This window comes from Lodderomyces elongisporus, chromosome 8, assembly GCF_030384665.1.
Source record: "Lodderomyces elongisporus chromosome 8, complete sequence".
Taxonomy (NCBI): Eukaryota; Fungi; Ascomycota; class Pichiomycetes; order Serinales; family Debaryomycetaceae; genus Lodderomyces; species Lodderomyces elongisporus.
Genome location: NC_083680.1, coordinates 677,872 through 704,665, shown reverse-complemented (window position 1 = coordinate 704,665; position 26,794 = coordinate 677,872). Strand labels below are relative to the sequence as shown.

The 26,794-nt window shown below is 37.1% G+C and overlaps 11 protein-coding genes across 11 annotated transcripts; 6 read left to right on the top strand and 5 right to left on the bottom strand. All coding sequences in view use genetic code 12, as the record gives it.

Annotated features, from left to right (window-relative positions):
• Positions 1-290: 290 nt before the first annotated feature.
• NOP8 (Nucleolar protein 8) lies at positions 291-2,477 on the top strand (the record flags this gene model as incomplete). Its single annotated transcript, XM_001524017.2, has 1 exon — positions 291-2,477. The coding sequence occupies one exon, from the start codon at positions 291-293 to the stop codon at positions 2,475-2,477; it is 2,187 nt and encodes a 728-aa protein (XP_001524067.2).
• Positions 2,478-2,731: 254 nt separating this feature from the next.
• ALG3 (dolichyl-P-Man:Man(5)GlcNAc(2)-PP-dolichol alpha-1,3-mannosyltransferase) lies at positions 2,732-4,393 on the top strand (the record flags this gene model as incomplete). The annotated part of the gene is made up of 1 exon (XM_001524016.1): positions 2,732-4,393. The coding sequence occupies one exon, from the start codon at positions 2,732-2,734 to the stop codon at positions 4,391-4,393; it is 1,662 nt and encodes a 553-aa protein (XP_001524066.2).
• Positions 4,394-4,895: 502 nt separating this feature from the next.
• On the top strand, positions 4,896-5,144 carry PVL30_005601 (uncharacterized protein; the record flags this gene model as incomplete). Its single annotated transcript, XM_061119698.1, has 1 exon — positions 4,896-5,144. The coding sequence occupies one exon, from the start codon at positions 4,896-4,898 to the stop codon at positions 5,142-5,144; it is 249 nt and encodes an 82-aa protein (XP_060975681.1).
• Positions 5,145-7,472: 2,328 nt separating this feature from the next.
• On the bottom strand, positions 7,473-8,894 carry MAP2 (Methionine aminopeptidase 2; the record flags this gene model as incomplete). The annotated part of the gene is made up of 1 exon (XM_001524015.2): positions 7,473-8,894. The coding sequence occupies one exon, from the start codon at positions 8,892-8,894 to the stop codon at positions 7,473-7,475; it is 1,422 nt and encodes a 473-aa protein (XP_001524065.2).
• A 763-nt stretch (positions 8,895-9,657) lies between these two features.
• PVL30_005599 (uncharacterized protein) lies at positions 9,658-10,875 on the bottom strand (the record flags this gene model as incomplete). Its single annotated transcript, XM_001524014.2, has 1 exon — positions 9,658-10,875. One exon carries the CDS (start codon positions 10,873-10,875, stop codon positions 9,658-9,660), a length of 1,218 nt encoding a protein of 405 aa, XP_001524064.2.
• An 801-nt stretch (positions 10,876-11,676) lies between these two features.
• On the bottom strand, positions 11,677-13,338 carry PVL30_005598 (uncharacterized protein; the record flags this gene model as incomplete). Its single annotated transcript, XM_001524013.2, has 1 exon — positions 11,677-13,338. One exon carries the CDS (start codon positions 13,336-13,338, stop codon positions 11,677-11,679), a length of 1,662 nt encoding a protein of 553 aa, XP_001524063.2.
• Positions 13,339-14,975: 1,637 nt separating this feature from the next.
• On the top strand, positions 14,976-16,901 carry ALG11 (asparagine-linked glycosylation protein; the record flags this gene model as incomplete). The annotated part of the gene is made up of 1 exon (XM_001524012.2): positions 14,976-16,901. One exon carries the CDS (start codon positions 14,976-14,978, stop codon positions 16,899-16,901), a length of 1,926 nt encoding a protein of 641 aa, XP_001524062.2.
• Positions 16,902-17,523: 622 nt separating this feature from the next.
• SEC27 (Coatomer subunit beta') lies at positions 17,524-20,385 on the top strand (the record flags this gene model as incomplete). The annotated part of the gene is made up of 1 exon (XM_001524011.2): positions 17,524-20,385. One exon carries the CDS (start codon positions 17,524-17,526, stop codon positions 20,383-20,385), a length of 2,862 nt encoding a protein of 953 aa, XP_001524061.2.
• Positions 20,386-20,532: 147 nt separating this feature from the next.
• Positions 20,533-21,702, bottom strand: MRM2_2 (2' O-ribose methyltransferase; the record flags this gene model as incomplete). The annotated part of the gene is made up of 1 exon (XM_001524010.2): positions 20,533-21,702. The coding sequence occupies one exon, from the start codon at positions 21,700-21,702 to the stop codon at positions 20,533-20,535; it is 1,170 nt and encodes a 389-aa protein (XP_001524060.2).
• A 1,326-nt stretch (positions 21,703-23,028) lies between these two features.
• Positions 23,029-23,682, top strand: RPL10A (60S ribosomal protein L10A; the record flags this gene model as incomplete). Its single annotated transcript, XM_001524009.2, has 1 exon — positions 23,029-23,682. The coding sequence occupies one exon, from the start codon at positions 23,029-23,031 to the stop codon at positions 23,680-23,682; it is 654 nt and encodes a 217-aa protein (XP_001524059.1).
• Positions 23,683-24,022: 340 nt separating this feature from the next.
• PVL30_005593 (uncharacterized protein) lies at positions 24,023-26,179 on the bottom strand (the record flags this gene model as incomplete). Its single annotated transcript, XM_001524008.2, has 1 exon — positions 24,023-26,179. The coding sequence occupies one exon, from the start codon at positions 26,177-26,179 to the stop codon at positions 24,023-24,025; it is 2,157 nt and encodes a 718-aa protein (XP_001524058.2).
• Between the last annotated feature and the right edge of the window lie 615 nt (positions 26,180-26,794).

Sequence of the window (26,794 nt, the reverse complement as noted above, 5' to 3'; positions counted from 1 at the left end):
GCCTAGTTGCAAGTCTTTAAATTTTGTGTACTGTGCGGCTTTCAATGTACTCAAACATTAGGCATCGCGATTTGCGCAGTCTTCGAAAGTACATCTGGATGGTAGTATACTTTTTTTTGTTTTTTAATTTTTTGTTTTTTTTTTTTCACTTTTTTTTTATCATTATTACTGTATCATCATTTTAACAAATAGGTAAGTAAGCAGTAGTCAAGTCAAACATTTCTTAAAAGTGTTCTCGAAAGGCGTTTACTACCTATTAATCAAGATACGTTAAAGTGCTTGATATCAAGATGAGCGAGTTGAAAGAGCTAAGGATCCATATTGGAAATATTTCAAGTAAATTACATGATAATAGCAGCCTTTTAGAACAACGATTTTCCAAATATGCCACATCGGTGATTTCACCTTTGGAGTTTCACACCAAGCCATTGCAACTTCACTATTTCGCATATGTCACTATTTCTATTACACAGCAAAACTATGAGAAGTTGAAATCAGCATTGAATGGAGTCGTGTTTATGGGAAGTAAACTTAGTGTCTCAATAGCAAAGCCATCGTATACTGCAAGACTAGAGGAACAAGCAACAAAGAACAAGGCTTCGGTAAATCTGCGAAAGGTTGCAAAGAAGTTGGAAAAAGAGGTTAAAATAGCACAGGCAAGAGCTAGACGAATAGAAGAGTCTCAATGTACATACCCGACAAACTCGTTTACCCTGGGTATACGAATATCAGATCGACTTCCCATTCATGATTGGTTTTCACTTTCTGAACACACAGCAAACAATACTACCGCAAACACGAAAAATCCACCACCAACTCATCGCTTAGATGGAACCAAGTCGTATGGTGCTACAACGGGTAGTCTTGTTTACAAATACAAAGATGGGAATTCTGCTAGCGTGATCAAAGGTGTTCATCGACGTACACCAAGAAAAGATTTGAAACTGCAAACTTTGAGAATATTGATAAACGGAGAGTTGAAAACTTATAAATGTTACAAGACCAAGTTGTGGGGCGTCGAGAGGGGAAGAAGTTTGCGGGAATTGACCTGGAAATACGAGGATGGCATTGGATGGAAAAGTGGCGATGATCACCTTGTAGAAAGTGTAAGTTGTGGAATCAATGGAAGACAAGCCATGGAATATGGTAAGAGAGTGGCCATGGTTGATGCACACACTGGAAAAGGTCCATCAAATTCAGAATCATATAGTAAAGGCTTTCACTCGTTGGACGAAGACAATGACGCGAAGAAGAACAAATTGGTCCTTGCTGCTTTCTTACAAACATTTGATTTTGATAAACCAGTTGATGTCGAAGAAGAAGCAAATTTGGAGAAAGATGACATTGAAGTTGATTCAAAAGGTCGTAGAAAAGTGCAACACTATGATTACGAGATTAAAGATTCTATAAATGATACGGACATGGATGTGGATGAAAATGAAAATGAAAATGAAAATGAAAGTGAGAATGAGAAGGGCCAAGAGAATAGAGAGCTAAAAGACATCGATATTGAACAAGTTATCAAACAAAGTACAGTTGATTTGGAAAAACCAAAGGAAGAGACATATTATGACGAAGATGACGAAGGTAACGATATTCTGGACTTGGAGTTTATCGAGAAAGCTGCATTTGTATCTCAAGGTGATATTCCGACAAATTTGGAAAGACAAACAAAAGCAGACTCAGGAGTAGAATTGGGGACAAGTGCAACACAAAATGTCGGACTGATAGTCAAAGAAAAAGTGGATCTAAACGAAGAGCAGTTAGAGTCAAAAAGTTCTGAGGTGGAACCTACACCGACATTAGATACATCCTTGGAAAAGCAATCATCACAAACAACCAAAGCCCTTCGCTCTTTGTTTAACCCAACAGTCTCAATCGCAACAGACGTGATTCTGAATGCAGACGAAGACGAACTAGCAAGAGCTACTACTACTGATACTACTACCACCACCACCACTACTACTACTACTACAAAAACAACAACAGGTGGTGGCTTCAAACTAGCTCTTTCTGACGACGATGAAGATATTGATACAGAGAAAGTATTTCCTATCGTACAAAATCAGCAACAAAATGATAACAATCAGAATTCAAACAATCAGGACCATGCGTTTAATACACAAATCCAAAGCCAGTTGAAAAATCAAAAGATGAGTCATTTTGGTCTTTTTTGGCCCCATTTGGACTCTCCTTTCCTTTCAACTCAATCACATTTGGCAAAGATTGGAGCCGTGGAAGATGATTACAAGTATACTTGGCCAATGACTCAAAATGGCCAAATTGGCCCAAATAGTCCAAATGGCGATGTTTCAAAGATACCAAGCACAAGCGGAAACGGAAATGATGACAAGCAAGTAGAAGTGGGAGAAGAGACCGAGTATGAGAAGTGGTTTTGGTCCGTTCGTGGTGAAATTACTCGTGAGTGTAAACGTCGTAGAAGAGACTTAGTCAGAAATTTCCGTAAACGCAAGTAAAGATTGACGAAGCAATCCAACTCTATAGAGCAAAATAAAATTCTTACTACTAACTGGCACTAAAAAATGAAGAGAATCAATGTCCAATATTCCCTTTTTCCTTTTCCCTTTATTTATTTTATTCTCTTTCTTGTTTTTTCATTTTTCAGAGTAAACAAACTATTTTGACATTTCTCGCGCAGAATAAATGAATTTCGAACTCATATTTACAAGAAGTTAATCTCTACAATTGTAGTCAAGGGTAAACAAAGACAATGACACCACGCCCCCGTCCACCACCACCACCATCATCATCACTGTCGTCATTGACATCTTCGGCTCTGCTGCATTCTTTTGTAAAAAATGATGTACAACACTCAACATCCAGATTAGCATCAGAGGAAGACGTACCGCAATTAACTTTGGCGAATGTATGCAAAGATATATACGACGGAGTAGTGGGTCTTCTCATTAATCCCCAGGCCGCACGAATTGTCTATCCATTAGTAATTTGTTTTTCATCATTACTTGCAAAGATTGTTATCAAGACGGTACCGTATACCGAAATCGATTACTCCACGTATATTCAACAAATCAAGTTAATCGACCAAGGAGAGATTGATTATGCTGAAGTTTATGGCGATTCAGGTCCCATTGTTTACCCTGCAGGTTTTTATTCGGTGTATTCTTATATTTACTGGTTTATTGGTGATAACATTAAAGAAGCACAAAACATTTTTGGCTATGTATTCACAGCAAGTGTGTTATTAACCACAGTCATATATGCTCAGATCTGGGATGTTCCACCATGGCCTATTTATTTGTTATTGGCCAGCAAGCGGTTGGTATCGATTTACATGTTGAGAATGTTCAATGATTGCTGGACAACTTTGGCAATTTTAGGCACTGTTGTGCTTTTGCAACAGGCAGCAGTTTATAAGTCCACACATAATGAAAAGATCTCAGATAATGGTACTGAGAGTTTAAATTCGAAATCAGAGAAAAGAACAAAAGCCAATAAAAGAAAACAAACACAACAAACACAACAAACACAGGAAAATGAAATTATTACCAAGCTGAATGGGTTTGATTTGAGCTATATGCTAACCCTAGCTGCCGCCGATCTTTATAGTATGGCCATCTCCATCAAAATGAATGCGTTGCTATACCTACCTGCATTTTTGATTATTGTGTATTTCTTAAATGACGAAAACTTGTTCAAATTCATTTCCGTTGTATTGATAATTCCATTTATTCAATTGGTAATGGGTTGGAAATTCTTGTTGCCGTTATACAACGATGAGGTAGCAAGACAAATCAGATGGAATTACATTACACAAGCATTTGACTTTAAGAGAAAGTTTTTATATGAGTGGACTGTAAACTGGAGATTCTTACTGGAGCAAGTATTTCTATCGGATTATTTTTCACGTTTTTTGCTCGTCGCCCATAGCGCCACACTTTTATTATTCATCTTTACTAGGTTTCTCAACGAAAGAATTACCGGTAAGCTGTTTAATCAACTTGTGAAAGATGCTTTTAACCACAAGTCTACAATAACGTACTCAAAGAATGCATTCGTCGATAAATTAATTGCACCACAATTAATATTTTACATTATGGCCATCACCAATTTGATTGGAGTCTTGTTTTCAAGATCGTTACACTATCAGTTTCTTGCGTGGTATGCATGGTCATTCCCAGCATTGCTACTGCTCAATTTCCCAGTATACATCGGTGTTCCAATCTGGTTTGTCCATGAGTGGTGTTGGAATGTCTTTCCTTCAACGAAATTAAGCTCAATCTTATTGGTAAGTATTTTGCTGGTAACCATTATACTCAGTTACATAAACTTTAAAAAATGGTTCCCACTGTCAAAAACCATTGCGGAATATCGAGAATGGGAAACAGCGCAAAAAGAAAGGAAGGATGAATAAAGTAGAACAATTCATATGAAAGCAACCACGAGCCAAAAAACAAAATTAAGAAAATGAATAGATTCTTTTTTTTTCTTCTGAATTTCCTGTATAGACTTCGGGTATAGTAAGTATTAACTCTTATCATTCAATATACACATATACGTACTTTTGTATTTTTATCTGAAGGAATTTGTCTACTGATTGTCAGATTCCCATAATTCTATTCATGTTTATCTTTGGCGCGGGATCAAAAGCGCTGTGTATCTCTCTTTTTTCCCTTTTTTTTCCTTTCTCTTTATTTGTTTTTTGCTGATAAAGTAGAGTAAGACAAAACCTCCTTTTTATTTTTATTTTTATTTCCTAGACCCACTACCTGTACAATATACACTATATAGGCTGTACACGTCCAACATCTCATAATAACCAAGTTTGGACCAACACACTTATATATAAGTGATTCTCATTATTTTGCTACTTCTTTAGTCACCAACTTCAGCGTTTTTTGAGAACTATTTTTACAATGGACGAAATAATGCAATACATAGAATTTCCAGTGACTATTCCAAATCAACGAAAAGTCGAACAAATCATCAACTATGCATCTTACTTGAACATACTCGTATCATTAACAGTTGGACTTGCTTCAGGCTCTTTACTCTACTTGAGTTATGCTTTTGCTGCACAACTAGTTGCACTCCTATTGATCGTGGCACCTAATTTTCTATTCAAGTCGGAGCGTCCAATCGGATGGTTAAGTGTCAAGTATTAAAAGCATTGGGAAAAGCAAAATAGACGAAAAAAAAAAAGAATTAAAAGCAACCAGGTGCCAATTTCTGTCTCATACGAAGATAAAATAGATTTGATCATCATGCTTAGGAAATAGGGACAATATTAGCACGGTTTAGATGGTCCGTGGCTGAGCTTTGTTATCGTTTAATTGTTTTTTTTTTCTTTTCAACTTATTCAGGTCAGTGTTATTTTCTTTGCTTAATCAAATCTCAGTTTAAATGATATGTACGACTTGTATATTTCATTTCTTTTTTTCATTTTCTTTATATACATATTTGATGCTTGATTGAATGATATGAAGAGGGCTGAGTATTTTAATTGGAATTTTTTTTTTTTTTTAATTGGCCCACATCATTCAGTTCCGGTAATGGATACCTTTCGTACTCAAACATTTAGTACTTTGTAGAAAATTCAGGTGACAAGAGAACAATGTATTTTGCAAAAAAATGTCAAAATGAGTTAATGAAATTTTCGAATAGCGAAGTGCAAAGGAATTTTGAATAATAGTAAAGAAAGGGGGAAAAGGGAGGGAAAGAAAGATCACAATACGATACACCATGTTGATTCAACGAGACATATCGCTAGCATGGAAATATTTAGAGTGAGCACTATATCGATACAAGATAAAAACAAGTATTGATTTAAACATATAATATAATACTTTAGATGCTAAATTGAATATTTGTTTAATCATTGCTAAAATGCAACAATTATACCAAAACCAGTAAAATAGCATAAATTTCTATTCCAAGTGATGGATCTCGATAGTTTCATACAATTGATTTTTCTTTAAAAAAACGAGTTGTAAATGGAATTTCCAATTGTTTGAAATGGTTGGTGTTTAAAATTAAATATAGCATGAGGGTCACCATTTGCAATGTGTTCCAATAACAACTTGCACGGTGACTTATACAACTCAACCTGTGATTATATGATCCCGCTGTGCCTTGTTGATACCCCTAGTGCATATGCGTCCTCGACATTTTTCGTTCCCCGTACAAGATCATACGACAAAGGCGCCATTTTGTCGCAGGATCTGCCAAGTTCAGAATAAATGTGTGAGTCAGCAGCTACACTAGTGCAATGTTGTGGTAGGCTATGGGAAACGGTAGCAGAGGTTAGTGGGCTCCCCCTGCTTTGGGATCATGGTTGGGTTTGTGATATAGTCGTCCGTGAAGCAGCAACAGAGGTAACATCAGAAATAGCTTCATTAGTAGCAACGTGTCTTTTTTTGTCCGTTCTTGTCATTTTCATTTTTTTTTTTTCCTTTTATTTCTTTGTTGAGACTAGTATTGTATTGCTAGCATTGTTTAAGCTTTGTCCAGGTTCTGCAATTTGCAAAGCCTTGGATCTATTCAAAAAGATTTTGCTAACCTTTTTGAACTTCGTTTTCATGCTCTTTAAGTAGCGATTGAAGTTGGTAATTACAGGTAGTGTTTATACTAAAACTGTATAATTGAAGTTTGAAAAGTAGTAAGTGAGACTTAGTTGTGGGTGTAGTTCCAGTTAGGAAAAGAAAGAAATATGATAAAAAAAAAACTAAAAAACAAAGGTTGAAACCTAAAAAAAAGAACATATTTGTAGGTATTTATACTTCACCAAGTAGCTAGCTCTCTTGTTATGGCTTGTAATTGGAGATAAACAAGTATACTTGTATATGCCATGTACATTGTGGTTGCAAAAGCTAGAAAGAAATGTGCATAATGTAGCGGTAGCGCGGGTGCTCTTACTGGTCATAAGAGTATGAATGCTAGTGGGGACCACTCATATTTTAAAGTAAAAAGTAAAAAGTAGATAGAATACTTATGGAAATAGCCTTTAAACCTGCATTATTGGCCTGAAACGGTTTTCCAAGTATGTTGAAATATGAATTGCTTTATTTGACCTTTATCAAAGGCAAAGCCGACCTTAATACAAAACCACGCTTCAACACCAAAAGAACCAATTTTATTTCTCTTTCTTTTTCCAAAACAAATTTTTATATTTTTCAAATAAAAAAAAAAACAAAAGTAAAAAATATCTGCTCATATACTAATATTTTCAATCTGAATTATTAAGAGAACAAGCTGTAAATGTTACACTCATCAGTCAACGAGGTGCATTCAATAACTAACTGAATCGATAAAACTTTACTATTCTACCCCCCCCACCATCCCCTCAGTTTCTAGCAATAGCTGACCGTCTAATTTTTTTTAATCTTAATACTTTTTTATTTTCTATTTACGGAAAAACAACCAAAGAATGAATAGATTAAAAAGAAAATAGAAAATAGACACAGTTATTCACAATATGGCTCTTTAGACTAATCTTAATAGTCATCACCACGAGTAACTACTTCTTTCTTGTGTGGGTGCAACAATATTGTATGCTCAAATTGCGCAGTATAGCTTCCTCTTTTATCGACAATAGGTGGGTAATCTTCTACAATTCCGGCTTTAACCAATTGATTCAATGCAAACAAATACTTCTCTTCACCTGTCCTTTCCAAGTAACGTCTACACCAGGGTAATGTACCAAAATTGGACTGAATGGTGTTTAACAAATGTTTAGCTTTATCGCTTGGAGGCTTAATAGATTCAACTCCTGAGTTCAATGCATAGTGAGAACACTCACCTTCAGGAAGCACATATCCATTACCAGTAGACCCAAAAGTTTCAATGGCAAAAGTCTCTCCTTCTTCCATCTTTGTCATATCTCCATTGGCTACGATGGGCACAGTCTTACCTGAATGAATAATAAAATCACCAATATTGTGACCGTTGAGATTCTTGATACATTTGATAGGATAAGTTTTTCCATCAAGCTCCATCTCGTACGATTCCATGACTTCTTGGACTGCAGCACCAATGTCGTTTAATCTCACATCAATACCCGCTTCCTTCACACCGGTATTTGTTGCCTCCTTAACTGCTTGCATGATGGAATCATATTTTCCATCTTCATTAAAAGTCATCGTGAATGCAGAGTCACAGATTCTTCCATTGACATGCACTCCAATATCCACTTTCATCAAATCGTCCTTGCCCAATGTCAACTTATCACCAGTGTTTGGAGTATAATGAGCTGCCACGTGGTTCAAAGATAACCCTGTTGGGAAACCAATACCAGCCTTCAAAGTATGGTCTGCACTAGCATAAGCGCGAACCGAGTTTTCAATAAGGTCGGCAATCTCAATCATCGTCATTCCGGGACGAATAGAAGACTTTGCCTTAGCACGAACTCGACGGTGGATCTCAGCACCTTTACGAAAGTCCTCCCACTTATTATTTTGTTGTCTGTCTAGATATCGCATCTCCTCAGATGTTGTACGGTATTTGTTTGAGTCCAATCCATATTCTTGCCATTCACCTTCAGGGAAAACACCATCGGGATAGGACTGGTCAATGGAAACAAGCTTTTTCTTCTTCTTTTTATTGCTACTCTTCTTTTTCTTTTTCTTCTTGTCAGAGCCAGCATCTCCAACAGCAGCAGCAGCAGCAACATCATCATCATCTTCATCATCATCATCATCATCATTCTTATTCTTATTATTCTTATTATTCTTATCATCATTATGACCTGCTACACCAGCGTTGTTACCATTGTCTTGTCCAAAGGCAGTAGTTGCTTTGATCTGGTGCTTGTCGAGGTTGGCTTGGGTTCCATTACTTGAATCTTCGGCAAGATGTAAGTCATCGGCCTTGGCCCTAATGCTGTCAATACCTGCTTTGATTGATGTATCGGTTGACATTTTTTATGGAAAGTAAGTAATCAGAAATAAACTCGGGGTCCAAGTCTTAATTACGAAATAAAAAGAAAAAATAAACAAAACTGTAGTTGCAAATAGTAAAAATAGAACTAAAAGAAGGAAAGAAAAACCATAGAAAAAAAAAAAAAACAAAAGAATAATAAGCACTTCTGCTCGGTATTTGTCAGAAACCTTCAAGAGCCGAATAATAATTATTAAAGAAAAAAAAAAAAAAAAAAAGAAAAGAAATTGTCAAGAGAGAAAAAGTTCACATATGAAAAAAGCGCAAAGAATATTTAAAGAGAGAGAATCGGAAATGGGTTTTGAGAATAGGATCCGAACTAAACGCCATTTGCACACATGGTAAACTTTGTTCATCTTTTTGGAAATCGCAACGGACTATCGTTTCCCCTATACACCTCCCTTCCTAACGAACAATATCAGAATCAATCAAAGGGAGATCCAAAAGAGAAAGCAATCACTTATATAACTTTCTTCAAAAACAAAGTCTTTGATGTTTCCTATTTTTCTTTCATTCTAATAAATCTTTTCAAACTATACATAATTTTTAATAATAAGTTAATACTAAATAACAAAAAAAAATTAAAAAATAAAAAATAAAATAAAAATAAAATAAAAATAAAATAAGGTGAAAACCAATCTCCATTTCCCGGTAGCTTATTGTTGCAAAATAGAGAGAAGCTTTGGCCAACTTTCTTGATCCTGCTTTTGCTCTTCCTGATAATTATCTCCATAATTGCCATCCTCAAAATTCTTCTTGTTTCAAATTTTCCCACATTAGTACTTTTTCTTTGATTCCATTATAAACAATTTTATTAGGCGTGTGCTTTTTGAAGAACATTGATGTTCTCGAAATACGGTTTTTCGCAGCCATATTGAGCACAATTGCCTTCACATCCCCTGGTTCCACTCCCTCGCTCAATAAATTTGCAACCATTCCTGTGACTACAGGTGAAGCCATTGAGGTACCAGACAAGACTTGTGAACTACTACCGTTGTTTTTTGCATCCACACTCAGAACATAAGCACCACTGGCAAACACATCAACACACTCTCCCCAATTTGAGAAGCTAGCCATTGCATCATTGTAGTCGTCAATCGCACCAACGGTGATTGCGTACTCTGAACTTCCAGGGCTTGTCAAACAAGCATTGACATTGGAGTTACCAGCAGCAACAACAAAAACAAGGCCCTGCTTTGTGGCACTCTTAATCGCCTCGTTTAATTGTCGATTTTTGAATGCACCAAGTGATAGATTTACTACCCCCTTCTTACCAGTTTCGAGACTATGCTGCACAGCGAATTCAATCGAATGCAAGATGGTATGTAGCGAACCCGAACCTTTGCTATTCAATGCTTTCACTTCAATAATGGTGACATTTTTGGCGACTCCATAAGTAACCGAACCAATTATACCAGCAACATGAGTACCATGACCGTTGGCATCGCCCGAGCCTTCCTTAGTAAAATCCTTACCTGCTTTTGCACGACCTTCAAACTCGGGATGGTCAATATTGACCCCAGAATCAACTACGTATGCATTGATGCCTTGGCCCATAAACTCACTATCATAGATATACGGGTACTTTTTATAAGGCTGCATCTTTTTTCTTCGACTAATCCTTGCCAAGTGCCTTGGCGCATCCTCTTGGATTGCATAGTCGAAAGCTTGAAAAATTGTATCCTCTGCAACCTCCCTTACTAGTGGACATCTTTTCAATCTCTCAACAATTTCTTTTGAAAACTTTCCTGCAAAACCTCTAAAATCGCCAATTTCTACTGATGATGCAATCAAATCGCGGACTTGCAAATGTTGTGGATAAGTCTTGTCATGTGCCATAAATTTTTCAAGAGACTCAGATGCTTTCAAAGCGACGAAATATGGTTGCTTTTCGTATATTGCAATAGCTATAGAACCACCGATTGAATAAAGCAATAGCACAAATAAATAACTTAATAACATTTGTTTATCACAGTACCCTGACTTTAATATACAATGTGCATAGTCGGAAATGCAAAAAAGAAAACCAAAAACTCACCTTTCCTTTCCATCAACACTCAAGAAATCAAAATCCCTCAATATGCAAAAGACCCTCTTCTTATAGCATCGTCCAGACCCTAACTCATTATTCCTTAACCTTTAATAACCAAGCAAATTATTCCTATGCTATCTCTGTTCCTTTTCCTTTCCTTTCTTTTTCTTTTCTTTTTAAAAACTGAGGATGAAGCATAACGAAAAAAAAAAGAACAATTAAAGAAACAACCAAAGTAATACCCATCGCCTACTATTTTGTCTTTCTAAAGTAGCAGTGGGCTAATTTCGAGCTTAATAATTCAAGATTTCGATTTGCCACTACCAGATCTTACCCTTTCGAATTTCCATTTTTTTCATGATGACTATTTTGGAGTTTATAAACATATATATATATATATATATATATATTTATCATGGAATTTAATTGGTATTTGATCATTCTCTACCTAAACAAGGTATCATTCTGCACCAAAAATAATCAATAAATAATCAACTAACACCAATTTTTCTTTATCGTTTGCAGTCTTCTATGTTCGTAATTAAAAAATAATAAAAAGAACGAGGGAAGCAGCGGCGGCCGCGAGCAATTGAATAAAAAAGGCATGCAATGCTAGATGTAGATCTAGGAGACGTGCATCGATAACCTTCATTTTTCAAAAGCAAGCACTGCAGAATAGTATTAGGAAAGAAGTTTCCAAAAACTAAACAAAATACTATCATAAGCCAACATTAAACTTCCTCTCGCGTTGAGTTGGAGTTTTGATCTACACCAGATCCATGTCCATGGTACAAGTTTTTGTTCAAGTTCCATAATCTGCTGCCCTCTGTTCTTTTATTTTGCAACCCCAAAGGACCCATTGCATTAGTATGTCCTGAACCACTTGGATTTGCACCAGCAAGCAAATTATTAAAATCCGGTGTTTTCAACAAGTTTTGCTTCATTGCTTGACCCGGTGATGGTGTGAAAATGTTAACATAATCATTCATGTTAAAACCCGTTGGTGTCAAAGTAAGGCCTGAAGAGGGCAAATTTGATGATGCCAAATTGTTCAAAAACGGCGTCAATCTATTTTGCGGGGTACGCGCATTGCTGTTGTGGTAATTTATGCGTTTTGGAGTGACCGGTGGTGCCATAAGTGATGATGAAAGTTGATTCAGATGAGGTTGCAAATGCTGCTGCGAAGATTGCATATGTATTTGCTGCGAGTTTGAGTTTGAGTTTGAGTTTGAGTTTGAGTTTGAGTTTGAGTTTACGTTTGTCACTGATCCAGCGGGTGCTTGTGCTGCAGATAAATGAGGGGTATGCATTACAGGCTGTGCGTGTGTTTGTTTTGGTGTTGGAGCAGTGCTGAATGATATACGAGGTTTTCCTTGAAATTTCTTTGCAGGGCTTGGTGAAGTTGCAAGGTAGATTAGCAAGTCTGCACCTTCAGTTTCATCCGGACCAGGTGTTTTCGCGGTATCTGCACCCTCTTTCCCTCTCTCATTACCTCGGCTAACATTACTTGTACTTTCTCTTCTTTTTGGTGTGGTGTTGGTGGTGTTGGTGGCGGTAATAGTAGTAGTGTTAGCATTTGTGGCAGTAGCAGTTTTACGAACACTGGTAGGATTAGCATTAGCAGAAGAGGATGAAGAAAAAGACGAAGAAGACGAGGAGGACACATCTAACGATGGTTTCAACATAGGTGGATTTCTTTGTTGCTGTTGTCGTTGTTGTTGTTGTTGTTGTTGTTGTTGTTGCTGCTGCTGCTGCTGCTTACTTTCTGCTTCTGGTGGCGTCAACTCAGCCAAGATCATCTTGCCAGGAGAAAGGTTTGTCTTTCGTTTTTTAGTCGGTGAGTCAACCAAAATCAGGTCATTCACATCGTTGGAATGTGTAAAAGATTCATTTTTCAATGGGGAGGAGGACAAAAAGGCAGCGGCAGGAGTTCTCATATGAGTAGGTGATCGACGAGTTGGTGAGTAAAAATTAGGCGAAGACGAGGACAAATCAAACGAGTCATGCTGTTGCAGATCTGTTGATGATGAGTCTCTTCTGCTCTGCTTGAATTTGGCCGTACTGTTTAGAATATGGTTTTTCAATGGAGATGATTTAGGACCGGAGGAAAATGAGGTAGATACGGTGGATATGCTGCTGGCACTGTTCTTATAATTATTATTGTTATTGTAATTATTATTATTATTCTTATTGCTGTTGTCGTTATTGGTGTTGATACTGCTAGACCTCGCTCTCATTGGCGATAATGATTGTTTGGCAGCAATACTTGCCTTTGACAACTTCTTCTTCAATTGCCGAGCTATTTCATCCAATTCTTCTTTTTTAAGAGGCGTCTTGACTTTTTGGCCATTCGAGCCAGATGCTGTTGGTGCAACTGCAGATGTTCTTGACATGTTAAAATATTCAATAATATTCTTTCTCCTCCTTTCTTTTTTGTGGAAAAATTATGCACACGATGTTATGAAATCTAATCGTGCAAAGTTTGAAGATTTTTGATTATATTTTATGATAAGAGAAGTTGATGGGATCTCCAAAAAAAAAAAGTATAGTGTCTGTAATTTGGAAACTTTCGAACCCGAAGCTTGAAAATGAAATGGCTGGGCAGAATGAGGTTAGAAAAAAAATAGGCAAAAAAAAAATATAATTGGAGATGTTTAAAGCTACTTCCGATCAAGTATCAATGCAATGCAGTTTGGTATTGGCAATAACAGTAGCAATATGAGTATCTCAAGTAAAGAAAATGCCTTTGAGATAATTATCTTTTTAAGTTCGACAAGTTTATGGAGAATACGTGGTGTCTATGAGAAGTTGCTTAGCAGTAATATATACCAAAAAAAAAAAATTTAAAAATTGTATCAGAGACTGCGAGTGGGACAAGGAGCAAGAGAAGGAAGACGCGTAATGAAGGATTTGTGAAACATCTCATTTCTTAAGCATTTACCCCGATTAGGAAATGTAATTACTTACCAACCACTTTACTTTATTATATTCTACAAATACGACCATTCTCAGAACCCATCACCCACAGTTAACCACTTGTACTAGTGACGTATAATCTTTCTTTCACACACACACACACACTCTCTCTCTTTCTCTATATATGTATATGTATATTGGGATGGCAAGTTGTATTTCTGTGTACGTGAGGGTTGGTCAAGCGAGATAGGGGTAAGCTTGTAAAGATCACCTTTTTCTAAACTTTAGTCTCTTTTTTCCCTATATAGATTCAACCTTGTTCTTCATAAAACCTTTTTGTTTTATATTTCTTTTTTTTTTTTTTGTTTTTATGTCGTATTTTTTTTACAAAATCGAGACTCTTGTTTCGGCCTTCGTACCATTTGAAAGTATAAAATTTTGACGAATGTCGAAATAGACCTTTTCGAACTGCAAACAACTTAGTAGGTTTAGTCAACTGGTTTGTTAAAGCAAGATAATGGAACAGGTGAACAAAGAAAGCAGAGCAGCCTTTGCGCTTATGGAAATCAAATCTTTGAACTAGATTGCTTATACAAATCTATTGATTGAACATCTAGTGGTTTTACTGCATATCATCATCATCATCACCATACCAAGTAGTATCCAAAAACAAATGAGAGTCGCTCACATCTTTTGCATATTGTATGTTTCAATACTTTACAGTGAATACTTTTATATACTGCGTGATTGAATATTGATGCGATTTATTCTCGACTCGGACTTGCCCGATATCTTTATGCGAAAAGAGAGAAAACAAAAAAAAAATCAAAAAATCAAACCTTTTAATCTAAATCTAAAACTGTGACTTAAAGTCAAGGATTGAAAGTACTGATAACACTTTTTGTACTGTATAAATCAACACTAATAGCCACATTTTTTTTCTCACACGTCGACTTCAATTAAAATTAATAACTAAAGTGCATTTTGTTCTTTTACTTCATTTTGTTAGTTTTCATTATTTGATTAGTGAAATTTTTGTTTCATTTTTTTGTTTCATTTTTTTGTTTCATTTTTTGTTGTTTTTATCAATTTTCGATTTCCAATTGATTAAAGAATGTGGTTGATTTTGGGAGTGGCTCTTGCAATATATTTCCTACACCAAGTGGTTCATAGTGTGCTTCCACACTTTTTTCTTGTTCCACCTCAAAGATGGCAGGATCAATTTCTTAAAGTGCTCAATTATGCAAAACCTATCTATCTCACCACGACTTACAAGAGATCTAGCGTGCGTAGAAGATTGATTCTTGCTAGCTTTGTACCTTCCTATTACACTAATTATCGAAACAATAAGCTCAAAATTGCGCCAAGAGATGTCGAAGCGAAAGAAGAATTTATGAGGGAAACAAGAAGAAGGGATGTGGATGACCCACAAAGAAGATTGTTGTACGGGTTCTTCCACCCATATGCAAATAACGGCGGCGGTGGTGAAAAAGTGCTTTGGGAAGCAGTCAAGGCTACATTGAACGCAAATAGTAAAAACATATGTGTTATTTATACAACAAATTTGGACGCCGAGCCATTGGAGATACTCGGAAAGACAGAGAGCAAATTTCAAATAACGGGACTCGACTCTTCGCGTATTGTGTTCATTTATCTACGGAGATTTGGTCACTTGATTGATTCGGCATATTGGAAACGATTCACAATAATTGGACAATTATTTGGTACTGGGTTGCTCAGCTTGGAAGCGTGCTTTGAAGTGTCTCCTGATGTATGGGTGGACACAATGGGGTTACCCAGTAGTTTTCTTGTTGCGAATAAAGTTTTGAAAATACCAATTATTGCCTACGTTCATTACCCAATCTTGCAAGAAGATATGTTCAACAAGCTCAAATATCAGAAACTTGGGGAGGTTTTGCACATCAGATCCATAAATGATTTTATCGCTTACGGAAAGTTTCTCTACTGGACCGCATTGTACTACTTTTATGTCTACTTGGGATCACTAGTTGATATTACCTTGGCGAACGGATCTTGGACGTATAGTCATCTTGACAAAATATGGTCTTTCAATAAGGCATTAGGAAATAAACTTGAGGTGTTATATCCTCCGTGTGGCACCGAGTATCTTACATCAACAGCATCAACAACAGCACCATCAACAGCACCATCAATAGCACCATCAATAGCACCATCAACAGCACCAGCAATCTCATTACTCGAAAAAGATAAGCTTGAAGTCAGGGAAAACAAACTCTTATATTTGGCCCAATTTAGACCGGAAAAACGTCATATATTGGTTTTAAAGGAATACCAACAATTTTTGGCCAACGAGTTTCCCAATGTTGAGACTTCCAAGGGAAATGGTAGTATTCCAACGTTAGTATTTGCTGGGTCATGCCGAACATCTGATGATACGGCAACCCTAGAGATTCTCAAGCTGCAAGTTGAGATGCTTAAGTTGGAACGGTTTGTCACTTTTGAGGTCGATATCCCATATAGTCGAGTGGTTGAGCTCTTGACAACATGCAAGTTTGGTTTAAATGCAATGTGGAACGAGCATTTTGGTATAGGAGTTGTGGAGTATATGGCTAAAGGCTGTATACCTATAGTTCACGCATCAGCAGGTCCATACCTTGACATTGTGGGGGCCAAAACCAACAGTGAACAACTGCAACAATCTCAGCCACAGCCAGGTTTTTTTTTCAAATCTTATGCTGATCCAGACTTTGATCCTAAATTACAAGAACCAGAGGACGAGAATGGGAAACTAGCATTCCAAGTCAATGGAAAAAAAGTATTGTTTCCTACATTGGAAAATCTTTTGCAAGATATATTTGTTCTCAATAGTATAAATGCAGATGCATTAGTTTTCGAGGAAAAGTTGCGAAACATGAGGTTGCAAGGTCAGGAGTTGGTGCGCGAGAAGTTTTCCAATGCCAAGTTCGATGCTTCGTGGACACACCATTTAGAGACGCTTGATATACTTGAGAAAGAATACAGAAATGAGAGACGTGGCAAGCTTGAAAAAGTGTACTAATCCGTTGGAGCGTTATAAATGGAGAACAGTAGGGTCATACACTGCAGATTGTAGACGGAATACTATATAGATATTAAATTATAGAGAATTAATTATAGATTATTAGCAGTAGGTTTGATGCGAGTACACATATAGTAGAGTACTATTTAAAGTCGTGTAGATTGAGTAACGTGTCCACTAAATATTCCTCCTTTTTTTTTTGCTTCTTTTTTTTTTTTTTTTTTTTTTTTTTTTTTTTTCATCCTCAGTCGAGATAAACACACACTTTCACATAGAGTCAGAGACATAAACAGAGACAACGAGAGAGAGAGAGAGAGAGAGAGAGAGAGAGAGAGAGAGAGAGACGGACAAATCGAGACAAAACCACTGAGGGAACACCGAACAAACCAAATCAACAGCATAGACAAAACACACGTTTAGCAAACGAGTGCCCTCTTTTTTTTCTTCTTCTTCTTCTTCTTTTTTAGTTTTATAAAATATCACAACACAAGCACATACACACAAATACCTGACACTTGAATCATTACTCCACCAATTACCAACACCACCATTACCACTGCGCTTCTACTACTTTTTATTTTTACACCCATCCACCTTAATTGTTTCATAATTGGTTGCTAAAATGAAATTGGACATCACCAAGACATTCAGTCACCATTCAGATCGTGTCAAGGGTATAGATTTTCACCCAACAGAACCATGGGTGTTGACAACACTTTATAACGGTAAGATTGAGATATGGTCCTATGCCACCAATGCATTAGTCAAGTCCATCCAGGTCACGGAGATGCCAGTGCGTACGGGTAAATTCATTCCTCGAAAGAATTGGATTGTTGTTGGCTCTGATGATTTCCAGATTCGTGTTTACAATTACAACACTGGTGAGAAAATCACTCAGTTTGAAGCCCACCCAGATTATATTAGATCAATTGCAGTGCATCCAACAAAGCCATACATTTTAACCTCTTCTGACGATTTGACTATTAAATTGTGGAACTGGGATAACAACTGGAAGTTGGAGCAAGTGTTTGAAGGTCACCAACATTATGTAATGAGTGTGAACTTCAATCCCAAAGACCCAAACACCTTTGCATCTGCGTGCTTGGATAGAACCGTTAAGATTTGGTCCTTGGGCAGTCTGCAACCAAACTTCACTTTGGTGGCTCATGATACCAAAGGTGTCAATTATGTCGATTATTACCCCCAAGCAGACAAGCCTTATTTGATTACTTCGAGTGATGACAAAACAATTAAAGTATGGGATTACCAAACGAAATCTTGCGTTGCCACTTTGGAAGGTCATCTACTGAATGTCTCGTTTGCAATTTTCCATCCAGAATTGCCAATTATTGTATCAGGATCCGAAGATGGAACCGTTAGATTTTGGAACTCCAACACATTCAAATTGGAAAAATCTATCAACTACAGTTTGGAAAGAGTTTGGTGTGTTGGAATCTTGCCAAAATCCAACGTTATTGCTGCCGGTTTTGACTCTGGATTTGTTATAATCAAGCTCGGAAATGAAGAGCCACTTTTCTCGTTGGACTCCAATAACAAGTTGATTTTTGCCAAAAACTCTGAAGTTTTCCAATCTGTCATCAAGCCCAACGCCACTCAAGGGTTGAAAGACGGAGAACCATTGAATTTGCAACAAAGAGATTTAGGAACGATTGAAATTTTCCCTCAGACTTTGGCACACTCACCAAATGGTAGATACGCTGCAGTTTGTGGCGATGGCGAATATATTGTTTACAGTGCATTGGGTTGGAGGTCCAAATCATACGGTAGTGCACTTGATTTTGTATGGAATACCCATGACACTTCTGCAGCTTGCCCATTCGCCATCAGAGAATCAAGCATTAGTGTGAAAGTCTTGAAAAACTTCCAGGAGTATCTAGTTATTGATTTGCAGTATCAAGCTGATAAAATTTTTGGCGGTGCCTTGTTGGGTGTCAAATCCGAAGGATGCGTCTCATTCTATGATTGGGAAAGTGGGAAATTAGCAAGAAGAGTGGACATTGATGAAGAAATTTCTGATGTGATTTGGTCTGATAATGGCGAGTTACTTGCTATTGTGACTACATCAAATGCTGGCGATAGATCAAGTTCCACCCCACTGACTCAGGCAGGAAAGAAGAATGATGAAACATATTTTTTGAGCTATGACCGCGAGGTATTCGACCAAGCATTGGCGAATGATGAATTGGACGTTGAAGAGGGTGCAGAGCAATCATTCGATGTTTTATATACTCTCCCTACCTCAGAGTCCATCTTGTCTGGTAAATTTATTGGCGATGTTTTTGTTTATACCACAGCAAGCACCAATAGGTTGAATTATTTCGTTGGTGGTGAAGTGATCAACTTGGGACATTTCGACCGTAAATTCTATATACTCGGCTATAAGGCTCAAGATGGAAGATTGTTTCTTATTGACAAATCATTTGATGTTATTTCATGGTACCTCAACACGAGCATGTTGGAGTTACAGACTTTGGTGATGAGAGGAGACCTCGAACAGTTTGCCACACAAAATGTGATTGACGAAGAAACGGAGGAGGAAATTCCCGATGTATCTACAGTTACACAAGAGAGCTTGTCAGAAGATTATGCAAGTTTAATTGCCAATCTCTCCAAGACAGAGTTGAATCAATTGTCAAGGTTTTTTGAAAAGTTAGGATACCTTTCTTTATCTTTCCTGTTGTCGCAAGATTTTGATTCCAAGTTCCAGATTGCCTTAAATACTGGTGACTTAAAACAAGCCTATGGTTTGCTTTCAGGCCAGGAGACTCAGCAGCAACAGCAGCAGCAGCAGCAGCAGCCATCGGCCATAGCTACCTCAAACATTCCAAAATGGAAAAAACTCGGTGACTTAGCTTTGTCGAAGTGGAATGTTAAACTTGCTCAAGAATCATTCTGGCTTGCCAAAGATTACTCTTCTTTGTTGCTTTTATTATCATCATCACAAAATAAGGCAGAATTGATCAAGTTGGCCGAAGAGTGTCAGGCAAAAGGTAAGTATAACATTGCATGGCAAGCGTGGTGGCAGGTCCGCGACGTGAACAAATGTTTTGATTTGTTGATCATGAGCGGCAGGTACACAGAAGCAGTACTCTTTGGTGCAAACTATGGAATTGATCACGAGAAGTTGGCCAGCCGTATTTCCGAGTGGAAGGATGTTTTGAGAAATGAGAAGCAAAAGGAAAGAATTGCTGGAAGATGGACAGACGATTTAGCCAAGTTGAGTATAAACGGATCATCAATTGGAGAGGAAGCATCAGCAGAAATCAATGAGAAAACCTCGGAAGAACCTTTGATCAGTCTAGATGGCGAGACCGAGGAAAAGAAGAGTGACGCTTTGGGTGAAGAGCAAACACAGAAGAATGAATTGGATGAAGTGGAAAAAGCCGAGGAAGAAGACGATGATGCCGTTGAAGAAGACGCTAATGAGGCAGTTGACGAGGAAGTTAATGTTAACGGTGAATAGGGTGTAGATCATTTTATATGATGTATGTACATTTTCATTAAAAGAAGACAGAAAGATGAAAAACAAAACAAAATAAAAGAAAGAGTTATAGCTAAAAGAAAAGGAACTTGTAAAGGTAAAGAAACTTTCTATAAATGACTGATGTGGTTATTTTCTCACACTGCATACAAGGATTACTTCAGCTCCTACTTCGATTGTAACTACTTTTTTAAACATTTTCTCAAGACCCAATCTCATGATTATGAACTCGGCGTCTTTGCCGTTAACATCCTGTAGTCGCAATACAAAGCTCCCCCCTCTTCTCAATACTTGTTTCATTAAAATAATGGATGCCTCTCCCAAATCCAAGTTGGCTTTTTGAGGATTTAGTACATGATGGTTCAAACCTTTATTAGTATTTGACCGGATGTAAGGGTACGTTTCTGTTCGATCGTAGTATCCGGACACTTGTCTTAAGGGTCGCGACAAGTCACTAAGCACCAAATCCACTTTCCATGCATCATCGGACACTAGAATGTTTTTTTGAGTTGATTCTGGTTGTAATTTGGATTCGGATATACTCAAGTTTCTCAAAGATTCGGCCAAGTCGGTTTCAATCATGTGCTCTTCTTGTTCATGATCAAAATATGATTTTCGCCGAATTTCGTCCTCTTCAATCTGCTGCTGCTGCCGCTGTTGATGTTGATGTTTTTGGGCTGGTTCTTGCTCTTTTTCTACCAAGTCCTTCATTCTTTTTTTCCTTTGCTTAAATTCACATTCCTTGAAATGATTGACCACCAATGCCTGGGCAAACTTGGAAAAGATATTTCCTTGTATTGAACTAGTTCCTGCCGGCGGGTTCTTAAACAATAAATCAAAGCCCAAGATCATCACATCTTTAGTGTATAGTTTGTCCTGAGCTACGTTGTGAAGTTCGCACATTTGCTCAACAACATAATTCATCCAATGCCCAGGAGAAAACCCAATGTCAAGGACTTTTTTGGTTTCAGGTGTTATTAGTCGGTACTTAGCATCAAGGTATGCCAATTTATCCGTGTATTCTATTTCTGCAAGCTCGGCCTCAAGCTGTCGCGTTATCTTTTTTACTGGCGAATTTGAAATGAAGGATCCATTTTTCGACGACAATAGAAACGATGACGAGAATAGTCGTTGTGTCTGGAAACCATCCGATAATAAGCTTCTATCATATGGTTTTCGAGTTGAAGCCGCCAAAAGTTTATTGGTGCGAGTAGCTAGTCGTCTTTTGAATAAACTGTGTATTTGCAGCCATTGTTGAAATGTTGAGATGAGTCTATCGATTGATAGTTTTGTTCGCATTATATTGAACTTGGTGTGCAAAACAGAGGCAGCATTGCACAATGTACCTAGTAACAGCAATAACAACAGTAGTCGTATCAATAAAAATAACTAAAAAGTTGTGTTGAAGAGGCCCGGAGACGAATTTGCTTCTAATAAAAGTACAGACCGAGTGAGATATAGAGGAATAAACCAATTGCACGAAGTACAACATAATGTATGTTTTGCGTGAACAAAGAGAACTGACGCGTATTACAATGTGTGCGGCGCCCATAGTGATGATAGACTTTTTCTTTTTGATTTTTCACTTTTATTTTTATTTTGTTTTTGTTTTATATGTACGTAGCTTCTGTACTGTATTGCACTGCATCTTTGTTAGTTTCTATTATTCTTCAAGCTGAAAGCACCTTTGAAAAAAATTTAAAAATTGGAAATTACAAGATGCCAACCCAAGGCCCCCCCTTTTTTTGAGTATCTGAAATAGTATATCTCTCGGAGAACTATTATAATTATTTCATTTAAGGGACATAATAAGTAACAATAAAGCCTTAAGATTGCAAATTATCAATAAGGAAGACTGTCTCCTGTTTTAATTTTTTTTTCTTTTAATTTTTATTTTTCACCTTCATTTATTATTTTTGTTTCTATGACGGACACAGATGTCCAAAATTGCCGCATTCTGAGATATTATGCTTCAGTGTTTCTCCTTGGTTCTATTCAAGACAGATGAAGAAAAAGGCAAACAGAAAGTTAAAAACAGAGAACATAAGCTGTTACTTTTAGTTAAAACATTCACACAGTTTTCTCTTTTATGCTTTTAAAATCATTATTACTGTTGCCAGTATTGCATTTATCACATACACACACACACACACACTCTCTCTCTCTCTCTCTTTCTTTCTCTCTTTCTTTCTTTCTTTGTTTGTTTCAAGACTTTTTCTTTATAAGTTAATACGTATCGGCTACAATTGTTAATCATCTACAGGTACTTTGAAAAGTTTAACATCAATTAACAAAGTAATGGATCTCGAGGCTTATGAGAGTGGTATATATATGGCGAAAAAAGCAGTCCCGTGTATCACGTGATTGAATAACTGGTAGCTTTCAGGTATCACTATATGCTTCTTTTTTTTTTTTTTCTTTTTTTCCTCTAGTACACACTCTCTCGTTTGTGCGCATCGTGAGGAAATGGAATTTTTTCACTTATTAGCTCTTTCAACTCAGTAACCATCTCTCCCCCCCCCCATCCCGCTGGTTCTTTCTCCTTTTCTTGATCTTCATCCTCGTCGAATCAATCACATTTACCAATAAATTTTTTTGGGAGACGAAACTTAACCACTAGTCAAGATGTCCAAAATTACCTCAGCTCACGTTAGAGAGAACGTCAAGAAGTTGCTCGAGCACTCCAACGAAACCAAAAAGAGAAACTTTTTGGAAACCGTTGAATTGCAAGTCGGTTTGAAAAACTATGACCCACAAAGAGACAAGCGTTTCTCTGGTACCTTGAAATTGCCTCAAGTCCCAAGACCAAACATGACCTTGTGTATTTTTGGTGATGCTTTCGATGTCGACAGAGCTAAGTCATTGGGTGTTGACGCTATGTCAGTCGATGACTTGAAAAAGTTGAACAAGAACAAGAAATTGATCAAGAAATTGGCTAAGAAATACAATGCTTTCATTGCTTCCGAAGTCTTGATTAAGCAAATTCCTAGATTGTTGGGTCCTACTTTGTCCAAGGCTGGTAAGTTCCCAACCCCAGTTTCTCACAACGATGACTTGTACTCCAAGGTTACTGATGTCAAATCAACCATCAAGTTCCAATTGAAGAAGGTCTTGTGTTTGGCTGTTGCTGTTGGTAACGTTGAGATGGAAGAAGATGTCTTGGTTAACCAAATCATGATGGCTGCTAACTTCTTGGTCTCTTTGTTGAAGAAGAACTGGCAAAACGTTGGATCTTTGGTTATCAAATCAACTATGGGTCCATCATTCAGAATCTACTAAGTTAACATAATAGAGTGCATTTACATGTATATGTATAAGTATATAACTCTTTTTATATTGACGAATCATTTAATTTAAACAATTTTACTCTGTTTCTTGTAATGTGAATCTAATCAGTTTTTCTTTTTGTAGAGGAATATTTGAAGGTTGAGAAATGAAGGGAAACGGGAAATCTTATTGATTTTTGATTTTTGATTCTTGGTTTCCCTCTCATCACAACTGTGTTCTAAATATACATATACAGACTTAGGTACAGTATTATTATTATTATTATTATTCTCTTTTTTTTTTTTTTCCTAATCTTTTCATGCATTAAGGGATTTATTTAAAAAAACCTATACTAATAACCCACAACTCTATGTTTCTTTTCTTGCTTCTTGTTTTTTTTATTGTGCTTCTTATCAGCTTTTGTAGGCAAACTTATAAGCTTTTTATGGAATGGGGTGTTCAACTTACCCTCGACATTGTTCATTGCAAAAAATTCCTCATCAAGTTCATCACCAGCACTTTCCAACTTTGCCTGTTTACCACCATAGAATAAGGTCTTTGCTTGACCTTGCGACCCAACGGATGATTCATCACCACCAAGTTCACCTTCGCCTCCAACAAGATTACCACTAGCACTACCACCGATATGCATAGAAAAGTTTAATCTAGATAGGTCCTTTTGCAAATCGAATTTGTCAATTGGTATACTCTTTGCATGCATGGCATGTACAATCTGTTGTTGTCTAGACTCGGGTAAGTGGTTTAATGTATATAACTCCTTGTTGAACTTTCGCAGCTGCTGCAAATCAAGCAAATGCCAAGCTCCATCATCTTGCATTACTGGTGGCGGGTTGACGTATAGTAGTTTACCATTGACATAATCCTTCAAAATGTATCTTGCTGCTCTTGGCTCATCAGCCGCACCAAATCCCTGTGTCATGTAACCACGAGCTCTTGCATATGCATTAAGAAGCTCGCGCGCAGTTGGATATTCTCCATTTCCACCATCTTCTACCTTTTGAATTGGGATATGGATACCATAGACTGCTTCAAGGAAAAATTTGGGGATACGCTGGCAAACCAAAGAGATTGGTGGGATGTGCTCACGTAACTGGTCGATGGGAAGCACACCATTACAAACCAATTCCGCATTCGTGTAAGCAAAGTTAGGAAACACTAAACCAGGACAATCGCAAAGAAGAACTTCAGGAGTGAGGTGCAAAGTTTGGAAATGTTTTGTCTTACCAGGAGTAGAAGAAACTGAAACCTTTTTAGATCCAATTAAAGCATTGATCGTAGAAGATTTACCAACATTTGGGTAACCAACAAGTCCAATTTGCAATTTTCGGTCTGGGTATTCAGGGTCTTGTTCGAATTTTGGAGCAGATGTCATAAAAAGTTCTTCAAGTTCCTCGATCTTCAATATTCTAATAGCTTCGTCTTCTCCAATGTCATTATCATTTATAGACGAATAGTTGGCTGCTTCGTCGGATATTTCGTCCAATTTTACTTTACCACCACGATTTTCAATTTGAGCAGCTGGTTTCATTGATGCTTTTGCTGATGACGAGGAAGAAGAAGAAGAAGAGGAAGACAGAGTAGATGCTTGGGTTGTCGCCAGTTCCCTTTGCTGCTCTAATCGTTGTTCTGCTTCTTCTCTTTCCTTTTCCAAAAGCTCATTGGCCTTAGCCGCAGAAAAAAATACATAATTGATTCCCTTGTTCTTGAAAAAGTCTGCCCATGCAATTCTTTGATCCCGAGTCAACAAATCCGCTTTGTTGACTAAAAGAAGGTTTCGCTTCTGCTTATTCTCATCCCCGGCTTGATTGAAGCTCTCAACATATTTTTCCAAATCCACCGATCTGAAGAATAATGGATTCCGTGCATCAACAATTTGCACCACCAAATCACATCTTTCTACAACTCTCCATAATTGTCTCCAAACTTCCAAATTTCTTTCAAACGGAGTCAACAACAAATCGTTATTCTCAGTTAATGCTGCTAAATCTCTCCTCCATGACAAAAATGCCAAGTTTTCTTGTCTCTCTATCTCAAGCTTACTTTGCAGCTTATTCCATTTCGGCCTCCTTGGAATAGTTAATTTGTTTTCAAACATCATATGCTTTTGTCTCATTGCCAACATCTCATCTTGTGTTAAGAGACCGTTCTGGTTGACAATATTAGTATTACCAACTTTGATAATCTTGACTTGTTGACTACGTTCAGCTGTAAAATCAGTGTCCGCCAATTGGGCAGTACTCAAAAATTCGTCCAACGAGTTTTCCTGAGTCACCGATCTCAACTTGACCCAATTAGGATCCTTCTTGTCAGTGGTAAATCTCATCTCACCATCTGGAAGGTATTGTATTTGATTTTCCTTAGATCTTTGGTTTGCAATTGTACGACCAAGTCCAATAAGATTCTTGTTCTTGTGGTGCACTGGTTTGGGACCTTTAGGTGCCTTCCATTTCTTCTGCTCTGGATGAAGTGATACCTTGTTCTCATTCATATTTGGAATGTAATTTTTGTGATGATAGTATCTAGTACGAAATATGGAAAAAAAAAAGAATCCCCCCAAAAAGTTGCTGTTATTGCTGTTATTGCTGTTGGGAGTAGAGAATTTAGGGTTGATACAAGGCAAGGAGCAAAGATGATGGCAATCTTGCAGTTGCAATTCTTATAGGGACAAAAAGTGAAGGAAAGTGAGATGAGACAGAAAAGAAAAGAGAAGAAAAGAGAAAAAGTCAAAGACAAGTTACACAAAAGCAGTTTCCACGTGACACCTATATTAATGAGCATTGATAAAAAAAAAGGGAAGAAATATTGTTGATTTTTAATGCACATCAAGATGTTATCAACTTCAATTGTGATAACGCTCAACAAATAATGAAATCATTAGGTAGTATTTCTGAAGTTGAAAATTGTAAAAAAAATTGAAGAACTTACTGTGACAGGAACAGAAACAGTCACTGGATTGATGAAGAAAAATAAACAAAACAAGAAAACAAGGAAGTCAAGGGGAGGGATATGCTAAATGTGGGGACAATTTATCCTTGGAGTATATAACTGTAAGATACTCATGAGTATTGTTTTCTATTTTTTCTATTTTTATTTTTTCTATTTT